Below are 15,158 nucleotides of genomic sequence, written 5' to 3'. Positions count from 1 at the left end.
GGGGGCTGGGCTGACGCATGCTCAGGCCAGGAAGAGCAGCAACTGCCAGTGAACCGCCTGAGAGCCCTGGGACAGGTTCCCCTGAACCCCCTCCTACTCCACCCCACCCCCAGCCTTCAGAAGGGAGCCAACCCTGCCGACCCCTCAGTGTAAGACCTCTGGCCCCCAGAAATGCTGTACACCGTCCAGTTCAGTCATTTGTTCCGACAGCGACGGGAAACTTCACGTACCGGGGGGCGCCAGGAGCACGGGGCCACCCACACTTCTCTGACTTTGTTTCTCTTCTCCATGTGCTGTTTGCTTTGTCCCCAGGGCCCGGGTTTCTGGGGAACTCCTGGAATCAGAGAGTTCACCAAAATTAGTACTCGGGCAAGAGGGTTATTACAAACCCATGTGTGCCCTGACTTGTGTGGCTTAGTTGGGTGTCGTCCTGCAAAGCAAAGGGTCACCTGTTGGACACCTGGTGGTCAGGGCACGTACCTGGGTGGTGGGTTCAGCCTCCATTTGGGGTGTGTGTGGGAGGCAGCCATTGGACGCTTCTCTCTTGCATCTGTATCTCTGGTACATCAGTGTTTCTCTCCCCCTTTTCTCCCTCCTTTTCCCTGCTCTCTCAAAATAAGTCAATAAAATCTTTTAAAAATAACAACAACAACAAAAAAAACCTTGTAGGGAAAGAGGGAGTTAGCCCTGATGGAAAGAAGAATAGGTTGCTCCCCAGACGCAGGCCCGAACGGTTTGAAAGGAGTCCAAGGTGGGGAGGTGACGTCTAAGTACGTGGAGGTGGGGACTCTCTGGCGCCTGCGCAGTGGAACGACCTGCTGCTTCTTGCATCGCGTATCTCATCAGTCTGTTAAACATCCAAGGCTGTGTTTTTTGGCATTGAAACGCAGCAGGGTCCCCAAAGGGGCGGTCCGTCCTGTTCTTGCACATGTGTGAGCAAAGGGAACACAGCGAAGCAAACCCTGCAGACAGCCGCGCCTGCAGCCCAGCTGCTAATCGCGGTGGGGAGAAGGGAAGGCCTGGGAGAGCGGACGGGCTCCGCCTTGGCCCGCTGCCCCGTCTCACCGGCAGGGTCTCCGACAGAAGGCGGCCGGGCCTGGCACTAGGGTCGTTATTTTTAATCCCTGAGCAGAGCTGTTTGGCGCAGAGGTGAAACTTTGTTTCAGTTTCTTCATTCCCTGCCGCTTTCACTCACCCCAGGCCCACAGACCTCATCACCTTCAGAAATAGCACGTGCTGCACAAAGAGGCTGCGGCAGGCAGCCAGGTAGCGGGTGTCTGCGCTCAGAAGGGAAAGAGGGCAAGGAATTTCCGCTTAGCCTTTGATCGTCAGCGAACTTCTCTGATGGGGCCGCGCCCAGGAGGCCCTGCGGTCTGGGGCCGCTGAGGGCCCCGCGCCTTCTTCTAACTGGGCCTGGCCGGCCACCTGTCCTACTTGTTTAAACCAACATGGAGAGTAGGGCCCCATTAAAAAAATATTTGGGTCCCCCCCATGGATTTAGCAGAATTTTGAATCAGCAATTATTTGTAGAATTTAATAAAAAATTATTATTATTTTAAAAGATTTTACATTTATTTTTAGAGAGATGAAGGGAAGCAGAGAGGGAGAGAAACCTCCACGTGTGGTTGCTCCTCGGGCGCCCCCTACTGGGGGTCGTGGCCGGCAACCCGGCATGTGCCCTGACTGGGAATCCAACCAGCGACATTTTGGTTCTCAGGCCCACGCTCAATCCACTGAGCCACACCAGCCAGGGCATAAATTATTATTTTTTAAAAAAATGTGTAACATGCCCAAAAGCCTAAAGTGGAGCCATTTATAACTGCAGAATCCACTCAAAATGGTCCCATTCCCCTCAGGCACAGCTGCTTTTCAGAGGCGGCAGGTCAAAACCGCAAGCCAGGCAGCCATGGCTTTGCCATGGTGCAGGTGGCAGAGCAGAGAACTTTGACCTCCAGCTGCACCAGGAACCAAAGGCGCCTCCCCCTGCGCCCTTTGGTTCCCAGGTCGGCACTCAGTCCACTGAGCCACACTAGCCAGGGCGAATTGCTGTGTTGTACACCTGAAACTAATTTTGTGTGTCCACTATAAATGAAAAATAAAAATTAGTTAAAAACCGAAGAATCTACCAACCTAACTTCTGAAATGTGAAATTTCCAGGCGAGTTTCCAAGGAGGGAATTTGGGGGGTTCAGAACGAGTCACCCCAAGGTGTCCCTCTGTGGTAAGCAGATCATTTTGAGCTAAAGGGAACTTCAGCTGCAGGTTCAGGAGAAACTTCTGCCCTCCCTGCCCCCCAGCGACCTGGAGAACTTGAATCAGGGGCCTTGCCCACCACACCGATGAGGAGAGAGAACTTACTGCTTCTGGCCTGTCTGGCAGGCAGAACACACTTCTCTCCACTGAACATCTGCTCTCCCGACCCTGCGGTGGCCCTTTGTGGCCCCCAAGGTGCACGGCCGGCCTCACGCCCCCCGCAGATGGCCTTATATGCCCTCACCTCCCTTTCTGTCTCTGTACCTCTCCTGAGGGTGGGCTTCCCACACATATGCATGTCTTAAGTTTGGTGACTTTTCCCTCGCTAACCTCGCCCACGATTAGACCAGCCAGAAGAACTTGGAGGGGGAAGAAAAGTTTGTTCCTCCCCCACATCATACACCCCCAAGCTGTCTTCTTCCTCAATTTCACTCAGTGGATTCTAAATATGATAATCCATTTAGTCTTTTTTAAAGTATTTATTTATTTATTTATTTATTTTCAGAGGGAGGGGAAAGGAAGGAGAAAGAGAGGGCAACATCCAGGTGTGGTTGCCTTCCGAGCACCCCCTACTGGGGACCTGGTCCACGACCCAGGCCTGTGCCCAGACTGGGAATCGAACTGGCGACCTTTTGGTTCGAAGGCTGGTGCTCAGTCTGCGGAGCCACACCAATCAGAGCCCATTTATTCTTTCATGCACACAAACGGCACGTCGCCGTGTGGCAGGGCACCCAGCACAGGGTCAAAGGCTCGGAAGGAGCGTCCCATCCTCAGGAGCACCCAGCCACGCAGAACGTAGACAGTCACAGGTTTGGCTGTGTACCAGTCTCCTGGGCTGATGAGGAAAAAAACATCTTGCCGTGGCTCTCAGCTCTGCCTGGGTTTCTGAGCTAATGGCCTGCAGGGTGAGAACCCACTGAGCAGCGCACACAGACCGACCTGCTTTAAAGTCACTCTCAGACAATCCCTTCGCACCTAACTGGATGCAGAACGTTTCCATCAGCCATTGTTTGATGTGCTAAGGACCCAGAGGAGGGGCGGGCAACCTCCAGGTCGGAGGCAGGGTGTCCCTCTTCCCACACGCCTCCGGGAAGCTCAACAGGAGCTGAAGTCTGACCGCCGAGTTGGCTCCGGTCTTATCTGCTCACAAGTGATAACGAGAGACCAGGCCCCTCCCTGGAGCTGGGCGTCCGCCTCCCGCCACCTGGCCTGCAGCGGCTCCAGAGCCACCCGCCCTAAGCAAGCAAACCGGGGCTCTTCCGCAGTGAAAAGCAAAGCTCTCCTGAGGCCTTTAAGTCACTGAGAGCGAGTGACAGGCTGCTGAAAAAGAGGCTGCAGCGACTCGATCACCCCCAGCCACCAGCCCTCCCCGTCCGGAGAGCTGACTTCAGATCTTAAGCAAACAGTGGAGGTGGGACATTCCAGGGCCGTTTCTGGCCTCCCATTCTGTCCCTATTTCTGTCGTTCCCCTTGACAAAGTGCCTATTTTCAAAACATTATTTGACAGGGGAAAAATATCATGATGTCTCAGATTTGCCTTAAAAAAAAGTGCGGGGGAGAAATAAATGAGATTGGCGAAGGTTGATATCTCACTGTGGAACCCAGGCGGGTTTATGGGACGTGCGAGCTGCCTTTTGTGTAACCTGAAAAGGTCCACAATGCACGTTCAATGAAAAGTAACTGTAAGGGAAAGTTGCATCTTAGACACCACTTTACGTCTTTCAATATCATTAGCAATATTTGGTTTGGTTTGGATAATGGTTTGGATTCAGTAGCAGCCTGTCAACCGAACAGCTTTCACACTTCTTGTTCGGATAACACACTCCTTGAGCTTGTACACAGTTTCATTTTAGTGGGAGAGCCATTCAGGTTGTAGACAAGTTCCCAGTGACTTAAAGCCCTGACAGGTACTCACTTTTACGTATAACTGAACTGTGGGATTAACGGGTGGTGACTACTCAGTTCTCAGCAGAACTCGGTTTAAAAGTGTGTTGACCGTGACTCCAGTTACAGATGTTTCACGGAGGCGCCCGTGTCACGCTCTGCCTGTCCTGCCCTCTGGGTTCCGCTGGTCCCACCCTGGTCCCCACAGCTCATGGAACCGGCAATGGGGGCCTCCTCGCAACCAGGCTCGCCGGTGCACCGTTGATGTGTTTCACAACCTGTCTAATGAACCTCACATTTAAAGGTTTAAACATTCACTCAGTGGACTGAGCACCATCCTGCAAACCGAAGGGTCGCAGGTTCAATTCCCAGTCAAGCGCATGCCTAGGCTGTGGGCCAGTGTTTCTCTCCCTTTCTTTCTCCTTCCCTTCCTCTCTCTCTAAAAATAAATAAATAAAATCTTTAAAAAATTAAATCAGGAACCAAGACAATATCATCCTTGGAGGAACCACACTATTTTTAGAAAGCAGTTTTTCTACTAAAATCACAGAACCGTTTGCACCCACACTGCAAGGGGCCCTCTCTGGTGCCAGTGAAAGGGCTCCAGTCGCTATTTTGGCAACAAGAAAAACTGAGACTCAAAGTCGCAGAAGAGGCTCCCAGACCACTGCCTTCTTGGGCCCTGAGAGGCTCATCCAAGATGGGGTGGGGTGGCCGTCCCCTTGGAGCCTCTAACGCGATCTGCCCACGTCCTGTCCTGGGAAGATCTAACTAAACGCCAGGCCGTACCTGCCTCACCTGTGCCGTGGGGGTTGTTAGCAGTGCTTCCCCAGGGCGGGCTTTGCAACCCGGGTGAAGTATGCGGTGCACTGACCACCGCGCCGGGCACAGAGAAAAGGCTGCGTCTGCGGGAATGTTGGCACTTGGACAGCAGGGGTCGAAGTGTCTCCCCCACTCCAGGCTTCTGGGACCCGTGTCTGCTGGGCATGTCCCACACAGCAGCTCCCTTCACCACCGGGTCCCCTCCCATCTCCAGGGATACGCAGCTAGCAATGCAAAATGTCCATTTTCCTATGAAAACTTATTTGTTTGTGTTGGGTTTTAATTGTTTCCCACACCCCCACCTCCCCAGTGAGGGAAAGGGGTGTTGCCTTGGTTACCAGTGTTTTGCGTCAGGGCTGGCCACTCCTGCTGCTCTGGCTGCCGTCTGCACTGTCCCCGTGGCCGGGCAGAGTCAGCCCTGTCCCCACCCCCGGCCCCCAGCTGGGTCTCACTGAGGGGACAGTCCCAACGGGCTGTTGCCGAAGGGCTCCCTCAGCAGACTCAGAGGTCTCGCTCAGGTCGCTTCCCGTGGCCCGGGCGCAGGTGGGGAATTACCTGTGTCCTCTGTTCTCACCCACCTGGTCTCCTCGAGCAGTGGATCCAGGACCTTCCAGTACAAACGCCGCCAGACGCCCCTTCCTGGTAAACTGACCTTCACGGCATCCGACCAGAGGTGCGGACTCTGCCGCCGGCCGAGTCAGGGGGAAGATGGCCCGCAGCACCCCGGTTAGGTAAGCACAGGGATCACCGGATCTGAGAGCTGGGAGGGAGGGGTAAAAGCCTCCAGAAAGACGGGCAGGGTCGCTCCCTCTCGATCAGGCATGGTGTGCCTTCTTGGTCTCGAAATCTTCCAAGTGATGACAACACAACGCACACCCGCATTTTTGCGTGCATTGTACTTGGGATTATTACACCCGTGGTGTGCAGTCCTTTTCCCCTCAAAACTTTGGGGGGAAAAATGCGCATCATGCGTGGCAGAATATGGTGAAGTGTGTAAGTTACAGAGTGATTGCATGATACTGCCCCCTAAACATTGTATATACCTTTATATTTATTACATATGCGATTGTGTTAGTTTACACGTATGTAGAGTTCTGCTTACGCTTTTTTTATATTTTAAACTTCAATGCTTCTTTTCCAATATTCCAGGCTTCTGTTTACCGTCAGTCTGGCATTACAGAGCGCTCCTTTGGGAAACAGTAAGACGCCTTTCATTTACAGTATTTTAATTTTTATTGCACAGTTGTTTCTCAATCATTATCAGTCCCATATCCATTTTTTAAAAAGATTTTATTTATTTATTTTTAGAGAGAGGGGAAGGGAGGGAGAAAGAGGGAGGGAAACATCAGTGTGTGGTTGCCTCTTGCCCGCTCCCCACTGGGGACCTGGCCCACAACCCAGCCATGTGCCCTGACTGGGAATCGAGCCAAAACCCTTTGGTTTGCAGACTGGCACTCAATTCACTAAGCCATACCAGCCAGGGCTCATCTTTGCAATGTTTTTAAAAGGCTGTCAGAGAGAGAACCATGAGGGCAGCAGAGAAGAAATCAGCAACGCTACAATTCAGAGGCTCCAGCAGAAGGCACTCAACTGGACGTGGGACAGCTTCAGGGACGTGAACGGGAGCACGCAGGACGCGCTTTCCCAGGCCAGGGCTTCCCCAGAGCGTGAGTTCCACACGGCCTTAAGGCCTTGGCGATCATCTCAGCCCCCGGAGTCCGGTCAGGGGCTGAGAACCCCGGGATATATTAAGGCTAAGACGAGAAACCCAACAGAGAGCATCCTATCATCTTTCAGTGATGATACTTCCTAGTGAGGTGTTCTTTGGCTCTGAAGTTTTACGCTTTCACTGGTAAAGCGTTGCATTTGCTCTTAATGGGTATTTTTCTCGGGCCCAGAGAGCTGATTGAAATGCATTGAAAACCAATATCCCAACCTAAGATAACAGCGGACTCTCTCGGGCTCCAGACCCCACGTCTCCAGGGGGGCCCTCTGGCGGAGGGGAGCGTGGGGGGAAGGGTGGCGTCACTGCATCGGTGGGTGGCCCTCTCCCGGGAGGCCTGTCTTCAATCACTGTCACTGTGTCACAGCCTGAATTTAACAAGTGAAAGAAAGGAAGAAAGAAAACCCTGCTTGCTGGGGGCAGGGTTTCGAGTCCCGCCTTCGGACTGGTCCCTGACCCGCCCTCACCCCAGGTAGCTTGTTTCTAATCCTTTAACGAGCGAGCTGGCTTTACCTGAGCAAACACACTTAGCAGGGGGCTAATGTTATTGCCTCCCGGGCGACCTCGTCCTGCCCCCTTCCGGCGGATCTAACGCAGGGCGCTGCGCCCGCGCGCTGAGCTGACGCCCCGGCGACCCCCGTAGGTGCGCCCCCGCGGCCGCGCTGCTGCATGAACGGCGGCACCTGCGTGCTGGGCAGCTTCTGCGTGTGCTCCGCCCACTTCACCGGCCGCTACTGCGAGCACGACCAGAGGCACAGGTGCGCGATGAGCCGGGCGGATGGCTGGACCGGGGCGGGGGCGCGCGCGGGGCGAGGGCGCGCGGGGCGGGGCAGCCGCGCAGGCGATGCTAACGCAGTGTCTCGGCCTCTTAGCGAGTGCGGCGCCTTGGTGCACGGATCCTGGACGCTGCGCGGCTGCCGGCTGTGCAGGTGCGTCTTCGGCGCCCTGCACTGCCTCCCCCGCCAGACGCCCGGCCGCTGCGGTAAGGGGACCTGCGTCCTGTGCTCCCGGCCCACGCGTGCATGCAGTTTCTTCTTTACACACTTGGATCCTCTTAGATCCACGTGTGCCAGGCGGCACAGAAATGAGCAAACTGGGCTGAGTTGTCCCTCGGGGAAGTCACATCTGTTGTGAGTCACACAGTGTATTATCGTTTTCAAACTCACAATGCAGCGTTATTATCTGCCATGCTGGCCACCCTGTACCTTACATCCCACGATTATCTTTATAACTGGAAGCTTGTACACTGACCACCTTCACCCGTTTCAACACCCCTCCCCCTCACACTCACCCCCCCTGCCCCCAGCTTTGGCAACCACATATCTGTTTTTGTATGAGTTTGGTTCCTTTCTTCATTTAAGATTCTACATATAAGTGACATCATGTGGCATTTGTCTTCCTCCGTCTTATTTCATTTAGCATAATGTCCTCAAAGTCCATCCATATTATTAATAATGGCAAGATTTCCCTTTATAGCTGAATAATTATATATATATATACACACTCACATTTTCTTATTCCATTCATCCATTGATGGGCAGTTGCCTGCTTACATATCTTGGCTATTTGTAAGTAATTCTGCAATGAACATAGGGATGCATATGTCTTTTTCTTTCTTTAAAAGGTTTTATTTTATAATAAAGAGATTTTATTCATTTATTTTTGGAGAGAGGGGAAGAGAAAGAGAGAAACATCAATGTGTCCCCCTACTGAGAGCCTGGCCTGCAACCGAGGAACGTGCCCTGACTGGGAATTGAACCAGAGACCTTTTGGTTCCCAGGCTGGTGCTCAATCCACTGAGCCACACCAGCCAGGGCCAATTTTTTATTTTTGTCCTCATCTGAGGACATGTCCCCCGATTTCTGAGAGGGGTAGAGAAAACTGATGAGAGAGAGACACCCCAGCCCTGGGCCCTGCCCGGAGTCAAACCTGAGACCTTTCAGTTTACGGAAAGGCACTCCAACCAACCAAATAGCACTGGCCAGGGCTTACACTCAAGTTTTAAAAATGCATTCCTGACACAAATCAACCAACCAATCAATCAACCAACCAACCAACAAGCAAACCAATGTCTGTGGTCCAGAGCCAGCCGGTGGGGCTGTGGGCTGCTGGGGGCTGCTGGGGCAGCTGCCCACACAGGTCCTGGCCCCCGCCAGCACCGGCACTGTGGTGGGCTGCCTGAGAGAGGGCAGACCCTCTGCCAAGCCCTCCTGGGCTGCTCGCCCGTGGTGGGTGCTGTTCCAGTGGGTGGGCTCCAGGGAGCCACTTGAGACCCCTCTCTGTCGCCTTAATGACAACGAAGTCCTCAGCCCCACAAGCATTTCTGACCCCAGGAAACGGACAGAAAAGCTAAACGCTCCCTGAGCTGTGCCCAAGGCCGTGCTCGGCGCTCTCCCATCCAGCCCACTGGGCAGAGCCCGGCAGCAGGCAGAGCTGAAAGGGGCCTTTGTCAGAGCAGCCGTGAATGTCCTGTCCACCCCAGAGAGCGGGTCTGCCAGGCAGGGTCTTACCCGCTCACTCTGGGGTTTAACTTGCAGACCTGAGAGACTGGCTCAGCTCACACTCACCTGGACGCAGCGCCCGGGGCCTGCTGGTGTTGCTCTGCTTCCTGCTGCCGCGAGTGGGCTGAGAGGGGAGCCCGCCCCCCAGCCTGCGAGCGCCGGGTCCCTGGAGCTGCTGAGCGTGTCTTGTGTGTCCTCTTCAGTTTCCTGTGTTGCGAGTCATATATTTGTTTCGTTCCGATTCATGTGAACGGAGGCGATAGGCCAATGTTTGTGTCAATAAACATGTTCCAAGGAGAGCTCGCTTCTCTGAGCCGTGTGTTGGGGCACGTGACTTGGCCACACGTGAGCACATGCCGAAGACCCGGCCGCTTCCACCCCACACATCTGTGCTGATGTGGGCAGACTGGGTGGGTGCCCCCAGCACCCCCTCTTCCAGCCCCCCCAGCCCCCAAAGGGCAGATGCTCCAGAGACGTGCGGGCCGCCCCCGTGGGCAGGCTGGCCGTGCCTGACCGACTTCATTTAGGTTCATGACCCTGCTTAGATTAACCCGTAAACCCACCTGGAACACCCTGGGTTGTACAAGGTTTGTGTAACTGCGTCCCCTGGTTTGCCAGGAATTTAACAGAAGGGACTTAGCTGGTTAAACTTTTTTTCAAACCTGTGTCCTCCCTGAGTTGATGAACTCGGGGCTGTTGGCCTGCGAGGAGCCGGGGATGATCCGCAGAACCCGGGGCGCCTCCGACCGAAACCACTCAGGCTGCGCGGGCGGCCAGGCGGCCTTACCCCCACCTCTTGACCTGCTCACGAACTGCTCTCGTTCTGCCCTGATCACCGCCCTGACGTCTGCTGCAGCCCAGGGCTGAGGATTTGCCGCCGGGTTCAAACCCCGAGATACAGGCCTGATTCCTAACCGGGCGCGCGCGGCAACATCCCTCCGGCGGCGAGGAGGCTGACCTCGGGGTCTGCCCGCGGCCTCCCCGAGCAGAAACCTGCCCGGTCCTCTGTGCAGGGACAGCGTCTTTGAGGGAGGAGACCTTAGATCAAATAAGTGCTGACGAAAAAGGAAGGGGCGGTGCAGTGAAGGGCTGACGTGGAAAGTGGGTATCCACGTTTTGGGACAAGTATGTCTGGGCAGTGGTGACCTTTGACAGCCAAATTGTCTGTAAATAGCTCCAAGTGCCCGCTGAGCACATCCAGCACAGCTGTCACAGAAACGAGCCCTAAGAACTCGGTGAATGTGCTTCCGCTCTGCGGACGTTCACACAGTGCCTGTCTTGCACACTTCCACACCCACTCGAGTGTGCGGGGGAACAGTGGCGGACGGGGGGGGCACGTGGCCTTACTGTCACTGCTGCACCGAGGAACCCGAGCACCGGGGACCGCCCACCCTTGAGAGGCTACAATCTCGGTCAAAAGGAAAATCGAGACTCATTGATTATTCATGTGAATACCCAGGCCATAAATCGCTCATTTACATTTTCCATAGAAAATTAGGGACCAGGATTATGGGTCCTCCTAACAGAATAATTCCTTGACTGTAAAACAACAACAACTGTTATCTTTCTGTGCCTGTCTGTCTGTCTGCCTGTCTACCCAGCCATTCACCGACATAACGGAAAACTTTACCCGCCTGGCTCTGAAAGGAACAACTAACACTCGTCCCCAAACTGTGGAGAGGAATCTGCCGCTTTCTTCTGTGGGGCGTGAAGAGGTCCAGGATAAAAGGCACTTCCCTTGTTAACAGCCCCCCAGGGGTCCAGAGAGACCCTTGAAAACTAGGAGCTCCTCAGGCGACAGAAGGGGGCTCCTTCACCCAGATGTGTCACCGCTCTTATCTGGGAGGAGGGGATGGAGGCGCCTGGCCAGCCTGGTCTCCTCCAGGGCCCTGGCTTTGCTCACGCTGACAGGGGACAGGGGCCAGGGCCCGCCTTTGAAGGAAGCTGTCACGGGCTCTCTGCCTTCCGCACTGTTCACTCGGCGCCCTCGCTGAGGGGACCGACCACTCGGGGACACTGGGCAGGAACGGGGAAAGCCACAGGGACATCCAGATCTCCCAGCCCGTCCCGCACCTGAGGTCACTGCAGAGCTAAAGCGGATGCCCTGCGACCCCACCCCTCCCCCACGCAGCTCTGTCCCCCTCTGGCCTGGAAGCAGTGGGCTCTTCCGGCGGTGGGGGGGGGGGGCGGCGTTCAGGAGCCACCTCTAAACGGTGCTCAGGCCCTGCTGCCGGCAGCAGCCAGTCGGCACACAGGCCTCCACACCACACAGGCAGCACTGCCTTCGGCCTGAGTTCGGCTGAGTCATTAATGTTCCAGGAGCTTCTCCCGTTTTACGTCACTGCTACTGGGGAACGGACGCAATGCTTCTGGGTGTAGCTTTGGTGCTGGACCAGCAAGTCCTGGGCTGGCTATGCCTCCGCTGCTGGGGCCGGCGCAAGGGGCAGTGGGCTCTGGGGACGGGGGGGGGGGGGGGGGCGGGGGGCAGGGACAAGGGGACGTGTGCAGAGGACGCGGTTCAGAACTCTTGACAGGGCGGCCAGGGCCCTTCGAAACTATTTCAGGGAGGTGGTCCGTCTCTGGAGGACTCTGTCCCTGTGATATTGGCCATCTGCGTCCCACAGGTGCCAGGGCCTGCCACCTCCTTACCGGGGAGGCGGGACGGACGCTGCTGAGTCAGACACGGAGCAGGGAGCTTGCAGAATCATTTTTACTTCGTCAGGCGTCTGAGGGACAGGAGGGCTCAGCCACGGCTCAGAGACAGATGGACTTCAGGAGAACACGGGACGCATGGGGGAGGGCGGGGCACCTGGGGGGTCCCTCAGGGCACCCTGAGGAGGGACGGCGGCAGCAGCAGCAGCAGTGGCAGCAGGACCTGTGACAGCAGCTGGGCCCTGTGGACCCTGGACCCCGGGACAGCGCCCGTGGAGGACGGGCCGTTAGAAGAGACCGGTTTGTCCCGAGGGGGCGGCGGCGTGTCTCTCTGCTTCTCGCGGATCCAGCTGGAGAAGTGGGTGAGCCTGGTGAAGACGCTGGGACTCGCGGGCCTGCGGCAGGGCAGGCTCCAGCTGGACAGCCCCATCAGGACCCAGGTGTTGTTCAGCTGGCAGCTCAGGGGGCCCCCCGAGTCTCCCTGGGCAGACAGAGGGGGTGTTTTGTGGCAACGGGACGGAGAGGGACGCGCGAAGAGATGGCCCTCGTCCTCCCCCAGCGTGGGGCCTGGCGGCCTCGTGCCTCCGTGGGGTCCCGGGCGATCTGGAAAGTCCAGCCGCCGGCCCCACGCAGACCTCCTGCAGCCAAAAATCGGGGAGGGCCCTGGAGCCAGGTTCATGGGGTTTCGGAGGGGACCCCGGGCACCCCTGCCGGCTGGCAGCCCGAGACCTGCTCCCGTGGGGCGTGGCGCCTGCACCTCAAAGGCAGACGCCCGGGGACAGAGAGCCGCAGCCTCCTGTTCCAGAAACGCCCCGTGTGTGCGGACGCAGAGGGGTGACGGGTGGCAGACAGGGGCACCTCCCCAGGTGGTACCGGAAGTGCCCGGGGCCTGGGGGGGGCGGCTTCTGTGAGCCCAGCCTGTGTGCGTGTGTGTGTGTGCGTGGGGAGGGCTAGACCTGGCTCTGCAAGATGGAGGCTGAGGTGGCGGCGCGGCAAGCTCGGCGTGGGGAAGGCCGAGGGGAGTGTGTGTGCGGCAAGGAAACACTGAGTGACACTCAGTGGGGAAGTGGTGTGACCTGACTCGGATTCTAAAAGAAAGGCAGGAGGACCCTGGCCGGGTCCCTCAGTGGGTTGGAGCGTCGTCCCGGCAAAGGGAAAGGTCGTGGGTTCGGTCCCTGGCCAGAGCACATTCGAGAGGCCACCCATCGATGTTTCTCTCTCTCTCCCTTCCCCTCTCTCTAAACCCAGTCAGCACGTCCTCCTGGGGTGACGAGTAAAACACAATAAAACAAAATGAAAGGATGGTGGGGGGGTGGGGGGCTGGGGTCAGCACGGGGAGATGGGGCGCAGCAGAAAGGGCGACAGGGACCAGAGACGGCGATGCCCGGGTGGGGGCGCGCAGTCCGACTGCTCTCTCCGTCCGAGGACGAAACGGAGTCAGACAAGAAAACGGGCAAGTGCTGAGGGCTGGGCCCTCGGTGTGCGGGGGTCGCGGAGGGTCGGCGGGCAGCGGAGAAGAACTGACTGTTAGTCAGTCTGGGCAGCACTGGGGCCGGCTGGGCACTGGGCTGGGCGGCCCGGGTGGGGGAGGAGGGGCGGGGCTGGACAGCAGCCCGGGAGGAGGAGGCGCAGGCACCTCACAGGGCGGGCTGGGGCCGGAAAGAGAGGTGTGGACACCAAAGCCCGGCAGGGCACACAGCACCGGGTGGGCCCTGCTGGGACGGGGGCAGGGGCTTGGGGAGGAGAGCAGGGGCGGACGCATGACGGTGTGTTTCTGAGCTGCTGGGAGATGACCGGGGAGGGAGACAAAGAGCGAGGAAGAAGGTGCAGGGGGGGCCGAGACCGTGGGAGGAAGTGGGTGGCCGCCACAGCTCCAAAGGAGGGCCTGGCTGCCCCAGTCAGACAGCGGGCTCACCCCCCCCCCCCCACCGGGACTGGCTACTTCCCTCTCTGGGCCTGGGCTTCTCCGGCGAAGACCAGAAGGATCGCACAGAGTGAGAGGAGACCTTCGGAACACAGGGACCCCGAGCGCACTCATCGCCAGTCCGCAGGGAAGACAGACAACCCCGTAGAAACGCTGGCAAGAGACTTGAACGCGCACGCTACGAAAACGGCACGCAGGTGCAGGAAAGCGCCCACCTTGCTCCTTCCCCAGAGGAGTGCAAATGAAGAGTCAGGTGAACCCCGTGGGCCCCGGGAAGGAGCGCCGCGCCCTTCACCCCGCCCCCCACCGTGGGCGTCCAATCGGTGCGTCCGGCTCCCCCAGACCGCCACGCCCAGGTTGCACCCAACCAGAGCGTTCACGCGCAGGAGGTCACGGCAATGCCGTTCGTGAGGGCCTCCAGGGGAAACTGCGCAAATGCCCCGACACCGGCTCGGATAAAAACGGCAGCGGCGGCGTGTGTGCACAGGAGGGTGCTCTTCGGCAATGAGATGAGCAACAGAAGGCACACACCAGGTGGACAGAGGCCACCAGCATGGCATGGACTGAAAGAGGACCGAGGAGAGGACGTCCTGTAGGGCTCTGCGCACAGAGGCCCTGGCACCCATTCACGGGGGTGAGAAGCCAGGCCGTGGGGGGCGGGGAGGAGACGACAGTAGGGGGTGGCAGGGGGCCCTTCGGGGCTGGTTCCATGAGGGCCTCCATTTCTCCCGGCAGCAGAAGGCACTCCTGTAAAAGCTGCCCTTCCCTCGGGACTTTACACTTCCACAAAGGACTTTAAAAAATGCGGTGGCTTCAGCCCTCGGGCTCTGCCACTCCCAGCAGGTGGGTGGGCTGAGAAAGAGTCCAGAGAAGACAGAGGACAAGGGGCCGGGGAGCAGAGGCAGCCCCCCACCCCCTGAGACATGGTGCGAGTCACTCACTCGGCAGATGGACTTGTCGTCAGACATGGTCCCGGCGCACAGCACGTCCTCATTGATGCTGTACTTTTGGCCGCTGGGGTTTGGCACTTGGAAGAACACCTTGCAGATGTGTCTGTCCAGGAGGCTGACCTGCCCCTCCTGCAGCTGAGAAGGGCGAGGCAGGAAGTCTGTAGGGGGTGAGGGTGGGTCAGACGTGGGCTGGAGTCCGAGAGGAGCCAGCTCCCTCCCTGACCTGCTGGCTAAAGAAGAGGCGGCCAGTTCTGGCCGAGAGGATTGGGGGCGCCCCTCAGAGGCTGTGCAGAGACGTCTGTAGGAGGCAGAAGACAGGCCGCAGTGAGCAGGGCACTGTGGGAAGGAGGGGGCGGGGGAGAGGCAGGAGTGTGCACCAGGGCGAGGTCCAGGGCCGGGGTGGAGGGAGCAGGACTCTCTCCCTACTCGTGGAGACCACTCAGGTTTCGG

General features: G+C 57.6%; 1 protein-coding gene across 1 annotated transcript; it reads left to right on the top strand.

The window, feature by feature from the left end:
• The first annotated feature begins 6,084 nt into the window (after positions 1–6,084).
• Positions 6,085–10,049, top strand: LOC119044412 (cryptic protein-like). Its single transcript, XM_053665471.1, has 6 exons — positions 6,085–6,157; positions 6,467–6,625; positions 7,325–7,439; positions 7,554–7,663; positions 9,219–9,301; positions 9,861–10,049. The coding sequence occupies exons 1-6, from the start codon at positions 6,085–6,087 to the stop codon at positions 10,047–10,049; spliced, it is 729 nt and encodes a 242-aa protein (XP_053521446.1).
• Positions 10,050–15,158: the final 5,109 nt, after the last annotated feature.

The sequence above is a fragment of the Artibeus jamaicensis genome, unplaced genomic scaffold (genome assembly GCF_021234435.1).
Source record: "Artibeus jamaicensis isolate MK-2021 breed Jamaican fruit bat unplaced genomic scaffold, CSHL_Jam_final contig_415, whole genome shotgun sequence".
NCBI lineage: Eukaryota > Metazoa > Chordata > Mammalia > Chiroptera > Phyllostomidae > Artibeus > Artibeus jamaicensis.
The sequence above is the reverse complement of the archived record's forward strand: the minus strand, read 5'-3'. Positions and strand labels throughout refer to the sequence as shown.

Excerpts from the sequence above, each read along its gene's own strand:
- LOC119044412 (XM_053665471.1), top strand. The coding sequence starts at position 6,085 with ATGCTTCTTTTCCAATATTCCAGGCTTCTGTTTACCGTCAGTCTGGCA. Across the intron at positions 6,158-6,466 it reads GAGCGCTCCTTTGGGAAACA|GCTGTCAGAGAGAGAACCAT; the intron begins GTAAGACGCCTT and ends TGTTTTTAAAAG. Across the intron at positions 7,440-7,553 it reads GAGCACGACCAGAGGCACAG|CGAGTGCGGCGCCTTGGTGC; the intron begins GTGCGCGATGAG and ends TCGGCCTCTTAG.